This window comes from Pan paniscus, chromosome 15, assembly GCF_029289425.2.
Source record: "Pan paniscus chromosome 15, NHGRI_mPanPan1-v2.0_pri, whole genome shotgun sequence".
Classification (NCBI taxonomy): Eukaryota; Metazoa; Chordata; class Mammalia; order Primates; family Hominidae; genus Pan; species Pan paniscus.
The window spans coordinates 61,628,175-61,648,735 of record NC_073264.2 but is presented as its reverse complement, the minus strand read 5'-3'; the positions used below and the strand labels follow the sequence as shown (position 1 = coordinate 61,648,735).

Genomic DNA, 20,561 nt, shown 5'->3' with positions numbered 1-20,561 from the left:
AGTGGGTCATTAAAGTGGAGGCGAGAGGAACTGCGGCATTTGGGGAGCAGGGGCCGTCGTTTTTTTTGGTGAAACTGGAGTGTGGTTGAAATGTTTATAAGCCGGAAAAGAGCCTGACCTGGGGCTTGGGGTAAAATCTTCACATTGGTCAGGTCCGTTGAAATATTTAATATAAAAATGCTCTTTCCACTCTGCTGGAGTAGCTGCTTTTTGGGAAATTGTGACAGAAGAATTGCAGGAAAAGAAAGGAAGGAAACCCATTATATAGAGATTTTGCCAAATTCAGAAACCTTCAGCCTTGCCATTACCTGGATTTTTTTTCCCCCCAAAACCCTGAAGACCAGAATGAAGCTGATATGGAAGAAGTCTTAAAAAGAAACCCTTTAAATGTCCTTGGGAAGATTGGAAAGATTAAAATAAAATAAATCTCTGTGAAGATCTGGACTAATTTCCAACATGTGGTCACCAAAGAATTGGTTATTCACAGAGGCAATTAGGTGCCATCACATTACAGATAAACATTTAAAAAAATCTTACAAGTAATGTGTCACCCCCTTAAGATTCTAAAGTGAAATTAAATAAATAAATCTCCAGATTGTTGAAACAGAATAGCTACTTTAAAATGTAGGCAGCTTGTTAATTTAAGTAAATGGTAGCTGTAGTTTAAAGGCTTTTGTCAAAGCAGGAATTAAAAATGCTCCATCACTGTTTGGTCTTCTCTTTTTGTCCAAGCAATAAACTGTCACTTAAAAATTATTTTGTAAAGAGAAAGCTTGGTTTCTTAGTTAACCTATTTTCTTGACACTGTGGAATGGACATTTTCTTCTGCTTTTAGGTATCATTTGAAGGGGTGGGTGGAGTGGGATTTTTAGAATCTCAAATTCTTTTACATTATTCCACTAATTAGTTATTTCCCATCCCTCTCGGACTTGGAAGCATAAACTTAAGAGAAAATTTGCCAACAAACTTCTCCAAACACTGGTTCTGGACAGCCCCATAGCTAGGGTAGGGTGGGGCTGGGGAACAAGAGTGGATATCCGTGGCTACTCCTTGTCAGATTAAGGACTAGGATGAGGCAAAGGAGGCACTTAGAGTGCAAAATTTAAGGAGGCACTCAATCTCATGTGCCTTGCACTTGCTGCACTTGCATAACCTTGACAGTGAGTCCCCTCCTGGCCTCACTGTAGTCCTCGACAGCCCCTCGTTGGCATTCTAGGAACTACCTGGGGCTCTAGGAAACAAAATTAAGTACTGAGGAAGCTCTACAATGGGAGCCTTTCAGGATCCACAGGAGGGCTTTTGCTTGCTTTTGGAAAGAACACCAGTTTTATCACGAAAACTTACCCACTCCTTCCATGTAAAGCTCTTGTGCAAGAGAGTTTTGATTTTCAAGAATTCTCTGGATAAGGGCCACCATACACAAGGACAACATTTATAAAGCCCAAATGAGCCAAATCTATTCAAGCGATTTAGAAACCAAAAATCAACCCTTACTCTGTCCTGGGCTTCCATTGTCTATCTTGCTGTTTGGCTGCTTTTTGTCTTCCATGACTTCACTTATTTTTGTTTGGTTTGCACTTTGGCACTTCTGCCTAAAGAAGTTAGCAGGCTTCTGATCCAAAGAACATCTTCTAAGGACAGAAAGGCAAATGGAAAAGGCTGTAATTAGGGGATGGGGACAGTAAAGAGGGAAGTCAGCTCAAGTGATTTAAAGATCAATGTCAAATTTTATAATATGCAATCTGTTTCACTAGGAACAAAATTAGAGACTCTGGCTAGCATTTATTTTCTTAGTGCAAAGATGGTAGATGTTTTTGCATTGTATATGCATGCATTTGTTCATGTGTAGGTGCATACATGCATGTGCACGAGGAAAAATTAAATGCTAAAAATATTTTATGTTTTAATCGAGGCCATTACCAGGACAATGAGGCCCTTGATGACTTGTTCTATGCTTAATTCGGAGATTAGGTTTTTAAAGTGCCAGTTATTTCTACAGCCTTGTTTTACCCTCAGTATGTGACATGATTACATCCTTTCCCCCATCTCAGTATCCCTCTTGTTAAAAACCATTCATTTGATTAAAACCAAATTCTGCAGCAAGAAGATGTTAGTCTAATTATTTACAACCTCTTCTATCATCTTTTGTCTTATTTTAATAATAGCTCAATCCTAAATGCAGTATATGCTCACTCTAGCATGATCATGGGTGCCTGCTGCTTTTGTATTGGAGGGGGCCTCGAAGGAGACAGAAAGCCTTTCTTGCTGCAGAGCCTGAGTCAGGATAGTTTTGCATTTTTAGAAAATAGGACTCACTTATTGAGTCCCAGAGTTTGGCTTCCTAAATTGCTCCTAAAAGCTGTTGACACTTCATGTAAACGAGTGTCAAGTGGACAAGCCATAATTACCTGTGCTGGGGATGCGGGGACTTGCCTTAGAGAGGACGCTCACATGTTGCCAATTTCTAGCCTTAAATATATCACGTGTATGCATACATACATATGTTTGTATAGGTACATACATATATGCACATACGTGTAATTTGACGTGGGAGGTGGTTATAGACCTACCATAGGTTGTTTAAAACATATACCAGGAAGCACCAAAGAAGGCAAAAGATATATAGGTAAGACCTTCTGGAGACCATTTGCTCAAGGGTCCCTGCATGCCTGGTGAAGGGAATGATATTAATAATAATAAGAAGAAAAGGAATCTGAGAGCAGCTCCCTTAATTAAGAAGGTTGCCCACTAGGTTGTTTTATTGTTTGGCTTCTCCACACAGAACCCATCACCACCAGCCTGCATGTTTAGAAACAGCAAGTTCCCCAAGCTACAGAGAAACCTACCATGGCGGTCTCTTAAATAAGTAAATAAACAGCATATATATGTTTTGTTAAAAAAAAAACTTTAAAGCGAAAGTTATACATATGTAACAGCGTCCTTTCGACGTGAAATACCCATGGGAGAATCTGGGCAGGCGCTCAGCTTGCAGTTCGGGTTCCGAAGGCGACTTTGCAGCAAAATCCTTAGGAAAAAGCAAAGCAAGAAGAACGCGGTGCTGGGTCAGGCCTCACCGCTGGTTCCCGTGGTCGCGGCCAAAGGGCGCCAGTGGAGCCAGGCCGGCCGCGGGGTGGCGCGGGAAACGGCAACCCGAGCCCGCGGGTCCCTGGTCACCTGGCTTCTCTGGCGCTGGATTTGCAGGTCTCTCATCTTCTTTCCCTCTTTCATTTTGTTTTTCTCGTTTTTACACTGGAATCTGCTTCTGAGCATCCTGGATGGGCAACTCAGATGTCGCACTCGCTGTCGCTGGACGTGATGGAGATGGCTGAAGTGGCCGCCTTGCTGGATAGACTGGCGGCCGGGCTGGTGGCGACGCCCAGCACCTCTGGCGTGCCGTCGCCCTCCGCCCGTAGTGCCCGCCCGGAACCCTGTGACAGGACCTGCTGCTGGAGTCTACGGGGAAGAAAGGGAACACGGGTCACAGCTCGTAACACAGCCGCCCGTCGCCCGCCCCCACCACCTCCTGCGTCCCTCCAGCCCGGCGGCTAGAGGTTCTTCCGAAGACCCCAGCACTTAAGGCGAGGATTACTCGGCAAGGCGACAGAGGTCGGGCAGGAGTCCGCGGCCGCCCCTCCGCGGGTCCCTACCGTTGTGCCCCACCATGATTCGCGCCCTTTCTCAGCGCCGCAGCTCCCAGCTCTTTTATATACTGGGCTTGCAGTGTCCTCCCTGTTTGTTGTGCACTTTTGGGAGATTTACAGGACTGTCAGGAAATAAACGAAGCGTGGGTGACAAGGACAGATCGGTCCCAGGGACATGGGATACCATTTCTAACGGTGCGTCTGCCTGGGGCTTACGCCTGAGCAAGTGCTCCCGCGATCGCGTTGGATCGGGTCGGCCCGACCTAAAGGCAAAAAGGATTGTAAGGAGCATTTGGGCCTGGGGGATGAGGCCGGGCTTTTCCGCAAAATGTTTGGCTAATCGAGATCCACACTCCGGGAAACGAAAAGCCTCGGCCCACGGACTAGTTTGCTGTTTTGAGACAAGAGTGGCAGGCAGCGCATGGGAAGAGGAAAACTCGACTTCCCATTTCTCAAAAGTCCATTGAAAACTGTTTTCAAAGCATTAGGGAGGGATATACCTGGGCTTTGAAAATGATAATTAACATGAAACCGACACATTGCTAATAAGCCAGGCTTCGATTAATAGTAGGAGCCTGTGCCCAGGCTGACAAGAATTAGCTTTGGGTCTTGGGGTCCCTAACGGTTTGTAGGATTTTAATTTTTTATTTCTCTTCCCCTCTCCGTCCCAGTGAAGCCTTGGTTTGGTGACCGGGACCAGCTGCTGCAGCTGCCCGCAGGCGTGGGGAGCCAGCGGGTGGGGAAGCAGAGCCGGCAAGGGAACTCCCGGCCAGGAGCCCAGAACGCAGGGCTCTTAACCCGAGACAGACCGCGCTCCCAACTCCTGCTGAATTGGAGTCGCCAGGGACTGGGTAAGGGCGCCAGAGGTGCCTCCATCCGCCTCCTCCCCGGTGCGCTCAAAGCGCGGAGGCCTCTAGGTACCGACCTGTTCTTGGCTGCAGCCGCTCGGTCCCTTTGTCGGCGGTTTTTGAACCAGTTGCCCACCTGCGTAGGGGTCAGTCCGGTTGCCTGGGCGAGCTCACGCTTTTTGCTGGGGTTAGGGTATGGATCCTGCAGGTACCACTCGCGTAGCAGGTGCCGCGTGCGCTCCTTGAAGCAGTGTGTCTTCTGTTCGCCGTCCCAAATGGTGCGCGGCAGCGGGAACTTCTTCCTTACTCGGTACTTGTCCACAGGTCCCAGGGGCCTTCCACGCAGCTTCTCAGCCTCCTGGTAGTGTGCTTCAAGCCACAGCGCCTGCAGCTTGGCGTGCGACTCCTTGGTGAACTTGTGGTTTTCCAGGATATGATAGAGCTCGCGGTAGTTGCCACCGTGAAAGGCCACGATGGCTCGTGCGCGTAGCACCGACTCATTCTTGTTGAGGGCCTCGCAGGCCGCAGGGGCCACGGGCAGCGACCAGAGGAAGCGACCCAGGCGCTCCACATCGCCGCTCTCTTCCAGGGTCTCACATACCCCGGCCACTTGCTGGGGGCTGAAATTCAAGATGGGCAGCTGGAACATCGAGGCAGTGCCGGCGGCGGCGAGGGCACTGAGCCCGGAGCGGGACACGCAGCAGATGCCCGCGGGCCTGGCTGAGTGTGCCAGGCGCTTGTTGATGAGGCGGATTGGGGCAGCGGGACACACTACCGGGTGGCGGCGGTGGCTCAACGGCCGGGAGCGGGCGACCCCGACTGGAGGAGGTGCTGGCTGCGCGGCTTGGGGTTCGGGCTCGGCTCGGCTCAGGCACGCAGGCAGGCGAGCTGGCTCCGCTATTGGGGTGGGCGGATTGGCGGCGCGGGCGCCATGGAGACCCCCTGTCAGTCACCGGCTGGCTCTGCCAATCAAAGCTTGGATCAGCACGCCAGGACTATTTCAGCACCTCCCCGTGCTCGACAGCGCCCGCCGTTAGCCCCTGGACTTTTCTTCAGTATTTTGCAGAACCTGGAGGTTGAAAAGACAGGCGAGTGTCTGGGAGAAAAAGAGAGGCGAGTGCGGCAGCGTTCACTACTCCTCCCTCCCCCACCCCGCTCTACCCCTCCCTCCCTTTTTCCCACCAAAGAGGCAGTGATGCCACAGGAATTCAGGAATTCACTTTGGGGCGATGCGTTGTCTCGGTCGAGAGGTCTCCAGAGGACAAAGAGGACTGGGCCGAACTGAAATGCTCCGAGAATTCGCAAGTTTAGTTGTAACGAAACAGCAAACCTTGCGGTGGGAGCAGGAAGCCGGTGGGGGAAAGCGATCTTCTCATTTTTTCCCAAGTACCCATCTCTGCATGCCTCCCTCTTCCCCTTTCCAGTTGCCAAAGCAGCTGAGTGGGAAGCAAATCTGGAGCAGCAGGAACAGGACCAGGGATCTGTAGAAGAGGTCAGTTTGAACTCTAGCCTTACTCCCTTCAAAGCCCACTAAAATAATTTTAAATGCCAACAAGGACATGTTCACGTCTGATAACGCAGATGCAGACCACGAAGTCAGACACTTTAAGAAAAGAAGGGTGGGCTGTAGGGACCTCCAAATAAAGGGGGAGAAATATACTTTCTTCCCCTCCCCCAGTTTAATGGACTTGAACAAAGTGCAGCATAGCCACATCTAGAGCCGAGAAGTCATTGGTAGGTCAGGACAGCAACTTAAAAGCTTATTTCCTAGATCTTTTTAAAAATATCGACTTAACTCCTTTCCTTGCAGGCTTATTTTGCCCCTACCTTGTGTTAGAACTTATACCTCTTGAGCTGGGGATAACAACTCTAACCTTGGCATTTTAGCTCAAAAACAATTCAGTAAAAACACAATACAGAAGGGCATCCACAACAATGCAGGGGCCCAGAAAGCACTTCCTAAGCCGCTGATCATTGACCCCTCTTGTAGTGAGGAAGGAGTGGCTTGGTGGCTCTGACTTTGGGCTAGTAGAGTGAATTGGCAACTTTTATTGATTCCCAATTGGCAGTCCACATCATACCATTTTCTGAGGCCTGGGTCAAAGAAACCATGATCTCATCTGGGCCTGTGGTAGGGGTTTGTTTAGTTTGAAGAAAATAACTGGTAGGGGGCTGTATAACAAAAACGCCAGGAAAACCGTTTTGGGGAAGTCCATCCCTAGACAGAAATCAGGTGAGAACGTTCACAGCCGAACTGGACTGGACCCGACTGTCTTTTCTTTAGTATCAAGTACAATTTGTATGCGGCTTGTACAGATCTGGTAAATCAGAAGGCAGATAGATAGCACAGATGGTTGGAGGTGTCGGGTCAGATCACGCCACGCCTGAGTGCAGGGCAAAGCTCGTTCTGACGGAAAACCCTGATATTATTTTCACAGATCTTCACAGTTCACTCGAAAAAAATAGCAGAGGGGAAGAAAAAAGCCCTGAAACCATTTACATCATTTCTGTGAGATTGCCAACCGCCTCAACGGAGAGGCTTTCTTTTCTAAGAGTTCATTTTCTTGAAATACGACAAGGCAGGGGCAAAATAAAGAGGGCGATGAAGATAATGACAAAGCATAAACCTTCTTTCCCTTGGAGCGACTTCCGAATCAGCCGGAAGGACAACTTTTAGAAAGAAACATCGCATACAAGGGCCCCGAACACGCAGGCGGAGGAGAATCCGCGGTGCAGAAAAAGAGGGCCTCGGTGGCCGGGCAGGGATGAAGCCGGACCCGGGAGGGCTGCGATCCCGGAGCTTCTGGCCAGGGAAGGAAAGCACCCCCTTGCTCCAGTTTGCAGAGGTTTATTTTCCCTCTCGGGATGGTTACTCTGCCGGCTATTGCTCGCGAAATTGCTTGGCGCTCACCCTTAGCGCGCAGAAGAGGCGGTGGGGTCCGCGGAGACCTTACAGCCCGCGAGCCGAGCCGAGAGCCGACCCCGATCCCAGCGCCTAGCTGCTGAGGTGGGAGAGGTTGTCCATGCCCCAGGAGACCACACGTCTCCCTCGCCCTTTTGCTGAACAGTTTGGAAGCGGCACATTCGGGGAGAGCTGGTTTCTTACCCTTAATCTTTGTGAGCAAGTGGACAGTCTAGGGGCCCCATCCAGGAAATGGGAATATTTATCCCATGGCCCATTTCTTGGATAATAGTTCTGCAAATAATTAGATGAGGGCGCTTTAGCTTCTGCGTGTCTGAGGCTCGCGGGCAACTGGAACTGAGAGTCTGAGTTGGCCTCGCGGGAGCCGCCAGAAGGGTGCGGGCTGCGTGTGGCAGAGTAGGAGCACTGTCTGGTGGCTCGGCAGGAAGGTACTGAGAAGCGCCTGGAGGTTGGGGACTACTATCAGGAGATCCATCTTCGCCATCGCAAGGGACTTGATTTAATTTTATTAACCCAAAGGAAATAGACTGCGCCAGGGCACCTTGGAATCACTTATTTGTTCACCAGCTTCACAAGGGGAAGGGACGAACAGGAAGAAGTATGTGAGCCGAGCCCCCTGGGAAAGAGGGAAGCTCCACGGGATTCCTTAGGAATAACCCTCTTTTGGGGAAGGCGGTGACCCTCACCCCACCTTTAAGGTGTACTTCTCCCAAGTTTGCCAGACGAAAGCTGTGACTTCAGGCTGGCTTTTCTTAATTTTACAGAAGGGTATATATTTTTTTCTTTTACCAGTTTTGAGGTTTTGTGCCAACCCTCCAGGCAACCCCTCACTTCTCATCCCACATTTCATTTTTCTTTTGCATTTGACCGGGAAATCGAGAAAGTACAGTGGCAGCCCTTGGCCTTGCGCCTGTCTGGGTGGTTTTGCAGCTTGCTACTGGTGGTTTGCAGCTAGTAGATTGGGACATGAGGTCTTGGACAAAGGCTCGGGTCTTGCCGGGAATCCATAGACGTCTACTCAGCTTTCTCTAGAGTTGCATTTTGTGGGGCAAATATGGAGGAAAAAATCATGTAGAAGATGATGTCCAAGGGCTGGTTTTGTAGCTAACTGTTTCGTGCTGGATTTAGGCAAAGTGCCCCCAGGGAATTCTGAGGCTCATGCCGGAAATATCTGGAGTTCAGTGTGGGACTTCTGCACATATGGGGATCTCACTCCTCGCTCTGCCCCTACTGATTTTCCTCTCTAGAGTAGAGGACAGGTGGAATCCTGGTTACATCCTGCTCACATTTGCCAGAGGAGAGCAGTGCTTAGAAGTCAATACTTTCCTACCTCTGGGTTCCAATCTTATCTTTTCTTTGACTTTTCCTAAGTCAAATGTCTTTTTTAAAATGTTGTGTTTTTGTTTTTTTCCTCACACAATTTCACATAATCAGCTATTTTAAGAATGCGGTAATTGAATCCATCTGAATTCCTTGATAAAGACATTTGTGCTGCATCTGAGAGTCACAGACTGGAAGACAATGAGGTCCCCAGTCTTTTGTGTGATTTGGACTTTGGAAGAGATCTTGGTTTCCCTTTCCTGTGTCTCAAAGCCGAGTGTTGGTGGTGACAACTGGCTCTTAGTTTTATAACTCTACTTCTAAAAAAGTATGAAATAATCTAGAAAGTTTTAAAAGGCATTTTTCCGAGTTTGAAATTACACTATTAAAAATTTACACTTTCAAACATTTATTTATTTGGCATTCTGATTTTCAGGTATATCATATGCATAAATATAGATGTGTGTTTTTTTATGTATTTGGTAGTGCAGACCTTCAGATTTTGGAATGAATTCAATATCCTACTTTTAAAGTACTACTAACTATACTAATAAACTGCCAAGGTAGATTGCTCTATTTCATGCATTCCTCCCCTGCCATTGTGCACCTTGTAACAAAGAACAGAGAAGGCTCTTTAATTGTATATTTCTGAGAACAAACACCATTTGAGCAATGTTTGTAGATTTCCTAGTGTTGTTAAATTAATTGGCAAAAAAGTATTACAATTAAAATATTGACCTAATTTTAAGAGATTAGTATATTTTGTTATTATTCTTCATCAGCTATTTTTAAATGACATTTTAAAGTGATGCAGAATTGTTTATATTGTTAAGTGGAGGAAATTTGTATAAGTTTAAATTTGGGACAATGTGCTACTTCACAATGATGATTAATTAGCATAATGTTTTCTTAAAAAATGTTAGGCTACCTGTTCAACTGTGTTTTGACTTCTAGCTAGTGGTTGATCCTAGGCACTTGGATAAAAATTTGTATCTAAGCCAAAGAGTAGATGACAAATTATACACTTTGTAATATAAACTGTGGTCTTAAATTCATTTTTCTCTTGTCTACTTCTTTAGGACAAGCCTAAATGTTTACAGCACTAACCACACCACTGCATTACTTGCTTAGAGCTACATATCAGTGGGTTCTTGTCTGAAGGATTAGTGCTAAAAAATGTAGCCAGCTTGTCACTTAAAAACACTTTTTATTATTAGTAATGAAACATTTATTGAATGACTGAAAGAATGATTAATTCATGGTTCTCTATTGGGACATACTTTTTTCGCAGCAGCAGGTTATTTTTGACAATTTTCAAATCTAAGATCGAAATATCCTTCTAAAATACACATAGAAACTTAAAATTCAATGATGTGAAAGAATGTAAGTTTGTTTAATGTCCTCTCGGATGCACCAGATATTATTCACATTAAACTGTATGTGTCATACATTGTATCAACTGTTTGTATTACATGTGTAGTAAATCGTAATTTCCTTCTAAGTACTATAAAGTCAAATAGAGGCATCAGCCTTCAACAAATACCTTAAATTCTTTGAGTTGATCCAGCTAGTTAGCAAAAAGTGCTTATTAAATATTGCATTATAAAAAATACACTCACATGACATCTTACCCTTCAAAGCAGCAATTCTCAACTGAGGGGAATTTTGTTTCCTTCCTGCTGTTTCCCCACTTCCAGGGGACATTTGTCAATATCTGGAGACAGTTTTGGTAGTCTCAGTTGGCATCTAGTGGGTGCAGGCCAGAGATGCTGCTAAACATCTTATGATGAACAGAACAGTGGTCCCCCAGACCCCACAATAACAAAGTCAATAACACTGCTGTTAAGAAACCTTGACCCAAAGGATCTTGCCCCAAATAATCAACAAGGCACAGACATACAAAACCTGCTAAAATTTGGTTTATTGTGGAGTTGAAGCATTTACAAAGGACTCAGAGCACTTTCAATTTCATCTTGGGTCTAGGCCATGTTAATAAAATCTGTTCCTAAGAGCTTACTGTAATTTTGTTTTTTCTTAAAATTTACTGTAAATGATACTTAGGATAACCAAATACTTATAAAGCTTGTAAATATCTGTGGGAACGGTGGGGTTGCTTCTATCTTGTTAGGATCTATGTTCTTTGAATAATTAGTGGGACAGAGAACAATGGTTGAAAGTTCTTGTTCAGTGTCTCTCTATTTTATAAATGAATAAACTATGAGGACCACAGAGGTTAAATGATTACCCATATTGCACAGTTAGTTAATGGCAGAGATGGGTTTAAAACATAGACTCAAACTTGTATCCATTATATACCTTACTTTTTTTACTCAAGGAAAATAATTTAATTCCAATTGAGTTTGAGGGCAGTTCTGTATCACACACAAATAGTTGTTAATGCCTGCCGTGTGTAAGGTCCAGTACTATTTCATGCTGTTGTGACTTTCAGAGTTTGGTGCACTCTAGTTCAAGGACCTCAGAGAGACTTAAACTTCTGGGTCTTGTCAGGTGGTATAACCCTTGCAAGCCCTAAAAACCCTTGAATCAAAAATGTGTCTCTGGGATTTTTGTTGTTTTTTGAGCGGGGGTGGAAACTGGTGGAGTCTGGTGTTACTGAAGACCCTTCCCTGAGTCAGCACACTGTGTATTGGCAGGAAAAATGGAACTGAATGCAGCCTCTAAGGAAAAGAGATTGGACTTGAGGTGTCGTAAAGCTTGGTTTAAGTAAAAAAAACCCTCTGAACTCTTTTGTCAGGTCTTCCAAAAGAATAACAGTGATGCTCACAAGCATTTCTATAATTAACAAGCTGTCAACATTTCTATTACAACTACAGAAGTCTATTACAGACCACAGAATTGTCATAAATGTTTCTTTAGGTCTGAAATGTTAGCCTTCATCTTCTTTTCAGCCTAAGGGCAATTTTTGAAACCAATTTTGTTTCAATCATTTTGGATCAGTTGTGTGGTAATTTTGGAAGTGCAGATGCTCTAGGCCCACCTATTGAAATAAAGATTTTTAAATGGAAACACAGAGAGGAGGCTGCTTAAGCCCCAGTGGGGACCAGCTGCAAAGCTCTGGCAGGGAATTATACAGGCAGACAGTGGGAGTAGATTTAGAAAAAAATTAAGGGACAGAGAAATGAGTGCATATTTCCTTTAACAGCAGATTTTTGTTCTCAGATCTTTCAAACTATGAAATTTTAATCTTTTTTTCTGTTTTAGTGTTTTATCTGTTATTACTTTCTCTGTTATGCCTTGGTTTTGGTGAAATTAATGTAAGATAATATGTCTTTACAGCTATTAAAATTGGGGGCTGAACTGATTTTTTTGAATTTTAGTATTTAGTTTTTATCTTTCATTTAGTTGTTTTCTTTCTATCCCTCTCATCTCCTTTCTGTTTCTTTACCTTTTTATCCTTTTTGTGGTCTCTGAAAGATTTCTTATTTCCCAATGATTGTATTTCTCTGTGTTGTAATAATTCATATTTATGTTCCCTTTTCTCCTTTGTGTTTCTTCTGACTCCATGACTCCTTCCTATTCCCCATTGCTGAGGACCTCCTCACTAGACTAAGCCTTGTTAAAACTGTGAGATAGATAAAGATACAATACTCAATTTCTGAAGGTAGATGGGAGGATGGGGAGTGGTTTTCATAGAAAAGGGAAATAGTGTCACTATAATGGTATTTTAGGGCAATGATGTTTCTCAAACTAAACTTTATAGAAGCAGATAAAGCAGTAGAGCACGGACTTCCAATATTTTAGGTTTAAATCATTGCAATAACCACATGATTTTGGGCCCCCGTTTCCTTATCTGATAGCATAATTCTTATCCTATGGGATAGATGTAGGGATTAAATGAGATTATGAATGACTGTTCCTTGCACAGTGCCTGACACATAGTAAATTCTCAACAAGTGTTAGTTCCCCTCTTGTGGGCAACTATCCACTTAATATATCAATTAGGCCATATTGTCTTAATGATGTCTCACTTTCCATCTTGTCCTGGGTCTCATAATCTTTTGATGCCTGCCTTAGGTTTCTCGAAACTTTCCAAGCAATAGGTTATTTTGAAGTAGGCCTTCCTATTCTGTGGACCACTGTTGTTGCAATAAATTAGTCTAAAGAAGTCAATAGATAGCTTACATGAAATTCCCCAAATGCCCTCTGTATTTGTTTCCTGTGGCTGCCATAAGAAATTGCCACAAACTGAGTGGCTTAAAACAGCAGAAATTTATTCTCTCACAGTTCTGGAGGCAACAAGTTTGAATCGAGGTGTTGACAGGGCGATATCCTCTCCAGAGGCTCTAGAGGAGCCTCTTCATGCCCCTTCCAGCTTCTGGTGGCTGCTGGCATTTCTTGTTTTGTGGCTGCATCTCTCCAATCTCTGCCTCCTTCTTTGCCTTACTTTCTCTCCTATGTGTGGATGTGTGGATGTGAAAACTCTTTCTGCCTGTATTTTAGAAGGATGCATGTGATTGCTTTTTTTTTTTTTTTTTTGGAGACAGGGTCTTGCTCTGTTGCCCAGGATGGAGTGCAGTGGCGCAATCATAGCTTACTGCAACCTCGAACTCCTGGCTCAAGCCATCCTCACACCTCAGCCTTCTTAGTATCTAGGACTACAGATACATGGCATCACATCTGGCTAATTAATAATTTTTTGTGTGTGTAGAGACAGAGTCTCTCTATATTGCCTAGGGTGGTCTCAGACTCCTGGCCTCAAGTGACCCTCCTTCACCTGGCCCTAGACAGTCTATTCTTATTACACACACTCACACTTACACACACACACACACACATGCATACATGTACACACACATTCCTCTCCATTCTTCCCTCTGCTCTAGTTCATTTGTTGCTATTTGTGCTCTTTTCTCATGTATTGTCCTCATCTGGAGTGCTAGGTTTTTTTCCTACTGGAAATGTCTTTTTTTTTTGTTCGTTTTCCTTCTTATAAAAGCAATACATGGTCATTGACATAAAAATCCAAGCACTATGGTTATATAGAGTCAAAAATGAGTTTCTCGTAGTACTATGATTAGAGATAACTACTATTAGTGCTAGGTGCATATCCTTATGGACGTTTTTCTCTATGCACAGAGACACACATTTTTTCCCCTTTGATGGAAGTATTTATATTATCCATACTGTTTTATAGCCTTTTCCTGATAACATTTCGTGAACATTTTTCTTGACCATAAATATGTTATCATTTTGAAGGTTACATTGTGTTCTACAGCATAAATACCACAATTTATTTAACCAGTCCCTATTGATGTTTAAATTCCATTTTTTCACCATTATAACAATGAAGCAAGGAACATGTTTATGTATTGTCCAGTTTTTTCCTTCAAATTATTGGATGTGAAATGGATGGGTCAAAAGGTATACACATTAAACAATTGATACATACTTCCAAATTTCCATCCAAAAAGACTTTTACCAATTTTTACTTCTACCCACTCTGTATAAGAGTGTCATTCCCAGCCAGGCGTGGTGGCTGACACCTGTAATCCCAGCACTTTGGGAGGCTGAGGTGGGTGGATCACCTGAGGTCGGGAGTTCGAGACCAGCCTGACCAACATGGTAAAACCCCATCTCTACTAAAAATACAAAATTATCCAGGTGTGGTGGCGCATGCCTGTAATCCCAGCTATCTGGGTGGCTGAGGCAGGAGAATCACTTGAACCCAGGAGGCAGAGGTTGTAGTGAGCCAAGATCGCGCCATTGCACTGCAGCCTGGGCAACAAGAGCGAAACTCAATCTCAAAAAAATAAAAAATAGAAAAGGAGTGCTAGTCCCTCCTCGCACTCTGGTCGTTAATCTTCTTATAAATCTTTCCCAACTTGATAGATGAAAAATAATTTCTCATTTTTTAAAATGGGCATTTCTTTGATTATTAATGAGGTTATACATGTTAATATATTTATGGGTAATTTGTATTTATTCTTTGGAGAATTTTCCATTGGGATGTTTGTTCTTTCAAAATCATATGTAAGGTCACTTCAAATATTAAGGATATATATTTTTTCTTGTCGTGTATTGCAAATATTTCTTCACAGTTTTTCACTTGCCTTTTAACTTTATCAAGTTGATTGCCCTACAGGCAATCACCTATAGTTTTTACATAGTTGAATCTCTCAAATCCAGTTCTGCCTTAGGGGCCATACTTAGTATTGCCAACCTTGCCAGTTATAAAAATAATCTGTATTTCCTTCTCCTACTATTCTTAGATTAAAAACATTTTAAAACTGCTTAATACTTCTGGATTTATTTTGTGGTCTTATGTAAATTTGAAATCTAACAGCGTTGTTTTCTTCTTCAAATCATTTTCTAATTCTACCACAATTATTTACTGATTGATCTATTCTTTTTCCACAGATTTGAAATGCCACCTGTATCACATACTAAATTTATATACATAGAAATTATTCCGGATCTTCTATTCTGTTTCATCGATATGTGTATTTATTCCTATTGTTTCACAACTGCAGTTGAAGTACATTTTAATATCTGTTAAGGCGAGTTATTCTTCAGTATTATTATTTTTTTTTTGAGACGGAGTTTTGCTCTTGTCGGCCAGGCTGGAGTGGAATGGTGTGATCTCGGCTCTCTGCAACCTCCGCCTCTTGGGTTCAAGCGATTCTCCTGCCTCAGCCTCCTGAGTAGCTGGGATAACAGGCGCCCACCACCATGCCCAGCTATTTTTTGTATTTTTAGTAGAGATGGGGTTTTGCCATGTTGGCCAGGCTGGTGTTGAACTGATCTCAGGTGATCCGCCTACCTTGGCCTCCCGAAGTGCTAGGACTGCAGGTGTGAGCCACCGTGCCCGGCCCTTCAGTAATATTTTTAAGAAAATTCTTTGGCTGTTCTGTGGATATTTTCTTCCAGATGAACCTTAAGATCAGTTTGTCAATGTTTTTTCACTATCTCAGAGTCCAGTGGGGGTTTTCACAGAATTGTATTACATAAATAGACTAATTTGTGATAAATTACATCTTTGCAATGTTGAATGTTCCAGTTCAAATACATGAAATGACTGTCATTTATTCTAATGTTTTTTAATATGTCCTTCAGTAAAAGTTTATCGTTTCCTCATGTAGGAAAAGCAGACATGAGATTTGAAAATGCACCAAGGATTGAGGTTATTATTGTAAAGGCCTTAAGTCCTATAGAAGTCCATAGATTACAAAGACATCATTGTATTACAGAGTAGTACAATAATTAACACTTAGCATTGTTTAAAATAAATGAAAAAGTTTTTCCACTGAATTCCCTGAGTTGTAGATATAGATAATTGGAGGGGAAGAGGAGCAGAAAATGAGGTTAGAGTTTGGAAAATTGTCTGGAGCAGGGCGGTGATAACTGGCCTTTCCTATATCTCCCTAATCCTATGAATGCACCCAGGCTGAAGCCTGAGAAACAGTCTTTAATGAAATTGAGTGATTAGCCTGGAAAGGTATAGACCTCTCAATGAGAAATGTCTGTGCTTAATTAGAGTTTGGAAATTATGTTAGCTCATTCAACATTAGTAAGGAGCCCAAGAGTTTTAATGATATAGTAAAGAATATGTGGATTATTTTGTGTATTGAAATATAGAAGTGCAATTAGAAACTCCAGGGAAAACAAAATCTGTATAAGAAATTATAAATGAAATATGAAAAATATTAAAACATGCTTCATTATAGTAAATTCATGGAAACTAAACAAAGAAAATGTAATTGACTTTGATACTTAGAAATGTGGTGCAAGTAAGTTTTCAAGTGGCATATACAGTGACGCAAAATTTCATTATCTCTACTTTTCTGTATTTACCAGGACACTGTAGCTGCAGGCGATAGAAACCCAACTTAGACTACCATAAGTACAAAGGGAATTTTTTTCTTTTTTCTTTCTTTCTTTCTCTTTTTTTCTTTTTTCTTTTTTTTGAGATGGAGTTTCACTTTTGTTGCCCAGGCTGGAGTGCAGTGGTGCGAACTTGCCTCACTGCATCCTCTGCCTCTTAGGTTCAATCGATTCTCCTGCCTCAGCCTCCCAAGTAGCTGGGATTACAGTCGCCCGCCACCATGCCCAACTAATTTTTTAAAAAATATTTTTAGTAGAGATGGGGTTTCACCATGTTGGCTAGGCTAGTTTCGAACTCCTGACCTCCAGTAATTGGCCCACCTTGGCCTCCCAAAGTACTAGGATTACAGGTGTGAGCCACTGTGTCCCACTCAAAGAGAATTTTTTGACTTGCAGAACTGAAAGTCTAGAGGTAGCAGATTCTTCCTCATCTGTGACTGTTTTCCTTATAAGGACACTTCTTAGACTTTATTCTGTCAGAAGTGCTTATGAATTGAATTGGGATTATAGTCATTATGACAAACTGTTGCTGTAACCTATTTGTTTCAAATGCCAAGGAGTGTGTGTGTGTGTGCATATGGAGAATTGGGCCTGTACTCATGGAGACTACAGTATAGTGGATGAGATAGATATTTATACGATAATTACACAAATAATAGAGAATTAAAACTGTGTTAATTGCTATGAAGGATAAGTGCATGAACTATGAGAGTTTATAACAGACATTGCTGAGTCTGTGATACTTGAGTTTAAAGTTGAAGAATGAGAAGGAGATTATTAAATAAAGAAGGATAGAGCATTCCAGGCAGAGGAGCCAGCAAGTACAATATCCGCCTGATGGAAAGAGCATGTTAAGAACTGAAAGAAGTTCATAAAGATGGATTGCAGAGGAAGGTAGAGTTAGTATAATATGAAGACGGAGAGATAGGTAGGGACAGGACCGTAAAGGTCCCTGTAGGCCATGATAAGAATTTTGTCCTTGACTAGGACATGTGCTTTCCAGCTGAAGGAAGCTAACTTTCCCAGCTCCAGTAACTTGTGCTGGAGGCCAAATAACTGCAGCTCCCCCCAGCACCCAGTGCTTGTACCATGTTGTTGAACAAGCAGGTGAAACCACAGCACATCACCTTGGAGAAGGACCAGGGTGAGCAGTAGTTGCAGAGCTGACTCAGAGTTTGCAGATGCAACCTAGTGGCACCAGTGGCAGGGGAGCCAGGTGCTCCAATGACCCACCTAGGAAATGGTGATAAATTGAATGAGAATGAAGCAACGGTAAAGCAGCTTCACTGGGAAGAGGCTAACAACTGAGAGATGCTGTGCAAAGTTCTTTAGCCTCTCTCAGTTCTTGAAACATAAGAAAAATTGTACAAAATATCCACCTATCTTCATCATGTATGACAGCAAGAGGCCAGTGCCTTGAGAAGACTTCTTTGGAGCTGTACTGAGCCACCAGTCACCCAGTCCAAGCAGTAAGAATGGTCACATGGAGAATGGTGGCAGCTAAGGGGACATAAAGGAGAAGCTGGATGCAGAGTCTGTCATGTACTTAGAGACAGACACTGCCCTGCCACCCACACCCCAGAACATAAGCTATTTACCCAAAGGGAAAGTGGCCAACACAAATGTGACTCTTCAGGCACTATGGGGCAACAAGGTATGATGAATCAGCTTCTGTGGCTGGCACCAACAGTATCCAGTGGGTCCTTGAGCAGATCCTGTTTCTGCAGCAGCTACAGCAGATCCAGCTCACCCAGCAGATCTGAATTCAGATGAACATGTGAATCTCCTGTACTCACATCGGGGGAGGAGTGTGATACTCTATAGAACTTGGACAACCACATGTTCCAGCAGGTTTCTGCAGCTGTGGCTTTGCTCAGTCAGAACACTGGAAGCCAAGGTCTGTCTCTGGATGCCTTAAAACAAGCCAAGCTACCTCATGCCAAAATCCCTTTCACAACTAGCTCTTTGTCCCTGGGACTGATACCCTTCATCCTAAAGTGGGACATATGTGCTCCCAAATGTCATGTCTTGCCCCCTGAGTACTTTGCTACCTCACACCCTGGACTCTGTGCTCTTCCAGAGTTCTTTCTATATTCTATACTGTAGTGCTAGACCTTTCCAAGAAAGGGAAAAGGAAGCCATGGAACACCTCAAGGTGGATGTCAAAGCCAAAGACAAAACCATCGTCTACAAGCACAAGTTTAAGTATCGTAGCAAGCTTTTGGGGACTGATAGCTCCTTGTAGATACAACTCCGCTCCCACTTTGGAGAGAAACCCTTCATGTTTTCTGTCTGTGGTCATGGCTTCACCACCAAGGGTAATCCAAGGTGTGCTTTCATAGATATTTTCAGGTAAAGGCAAACCTTCAGCTGTTTGCCAAGTTCCAGGACAAAATGGGAGCAGGCAATGGCATTCCCATGTACTCTCTGTACCTGTCCCCATAGATGAATTGAGTCTCTCTTTAGGCAGCCAACTTGTCTTTGTAACAGGGATGCTCTCCATAGGTGTACCTCAAAATCTCCCTTCGGGTACTGAGCTCAAGGACCTCATCAGTGACTTATTGCTTGATGACCTGCCGCTCAGATCTTCTTCAGAATGTAAGGGTAGACTCACACAACCTGGGGTGGGACCAAACTGTAATTCCCCAAGGATTGATGGCCTCCAACGGAGTGGAATCCATGAGCCAGGGTCAGAGACCCAGAAATTGCAGCAACTGGTGGAGAACATTGACAAGTCCACCACCAACCCCAATGAATGTCGCATTTGCCACTGAATCTTGAGCTGCTATAAATCCCTCAAAATGCATTACCATGCCCACACTCGGGAGAGACTGTTCCAATGTAAGATCTATGGCCAAGCTTTTTCTACCAAAGGCAACTTGAAGACACACCTTGGGGTTCACCAGTCCAACACATCAATAAAGTTGTGCCTCATCAGTCAAAAGAAATTTACCAGTGTGGCCATGTTGTACCAACATATTAACATGCTGGAGAATCTTGGTGATTTTACTGGTCTTGAGCCAATAATGGCTAGTGAGAATGGCAATGTAAGTGCCATCTGTCATGATGATGTTGTAGAAAGCACTGATGTAGACAAGGTCAGCTGCCAAGATGCTCCCAGTAGCTCCTTGAAGGTCCTTGCACCTCCCCCTAGAATCCACTTGGCATGACTTACTCTAACTACATGATGGCTTCCCTAGATGTGGGTTCTGCCCATTTTAGCCTGCAGTGGTAGAGCAACTGAAAAAATGGTCCAGTGGAGAGCCAAAGTCCAGATGCCGTGGAAACCATGGCCTTCCAGGCACTCTACCCAGCCAATAACCAAGCAGAAGCTATCACATCAGAGTCTCCCAATGCCAGGGCCAAGCTGAGAGCTCTGACAATAGCTGCACCGAGATGGAAGGTCGGAGCAGTCTCCCGTTAATATTTATACAAGCACAGCCAACCTATGTCAGAGTTGAAGTTTCTAACATATTTATCAGACCCTTGGCCATGTTCTTGGGCTGACACCTTTTTAGCAGCCCAATCATGCAGACAGGCCAGGCAACACAGCTGCACATGATATGGGAAGAATTTCTTGTCTGCTAGTGCCTTCAGATTAATTAATGAGCTCACACTGGAGAGAAACCTTTTGTGTGCAACATATATGGGCAAGCTTTTGCCACCAAAGGCATCTTGAAGGTCCACTATATGATGCGCAAGGTAAACAATAACTAGACATGCCATGGAAAGAAGCTGGCTATCAAGAACACCATGGATGTTCTTGTTTTTGTTCACCATGGATGTTAGATATGAATGGAAAGAGTCTCAGAAATGTTTCCCAAGGAAATTCTGGCCCCTTTGATGAATGTGGACCCTGTCGTGTGGAACCAGTACATCAGCATGCTCAATGGTGGCCTTGCCATGAAGAACAATGAAATCTCTGTGGTCTAGAGCGCCAGTGTTGACACCCTTCCAGTGTCCCTCTTTTCATTGTGAATGATGTAC

At 43.7% G+C, this 20,561-nt stretch overlaps 1 protein-coding gene across 1 annotated transcript; it reads right to left on the bottom strand.

Moving 5' to 3' along the window:
* Positions 1-1,707: 1,707 nt before the first annotated feature.
* On the bottom strand, positions 1,708-5,463 carry SIX6 (SIX homeobox 6). The gene is made up of 2 exons (XM_003831637.5): positions 4,567-5,463; positions 1,708-3,453 (listed from the first exon to the last, which is right to left on the bottom strand). The coding sequence occupies exons 1-2, from the start codon at positions 5,136-5,138 to the stop codon at positions 3,285-3,287; spliced, it is 741 nt and encodes a 246-aa protein (XP_003831685.1). The 5' UTR covers positions 5,139-5,463; the 3' UTR covers positions 1,708-3,284.
* Between the last annotated feature and the right edge of the window lie 15,098 nt (positions 5,464-20,561).

Excerpts from the sequence above, each read along its gene's own strand:
- SIX6 (XM_003831637.5), bottom strand. The coding sequence starts at position 5,138 with ATGTTCCAGCTGCCCATCTTGAATTTCAGCCCCCAGCAAGTGGCCGGG. Across the intron at positions 3,454-4,566 it reads GCGGCTGCAGCCAAGAACAG|ACTCCAGCAGCAGGTCCTGT; the intron begins GTCGGTACCTAG and ends TCTTCCCCGTAG.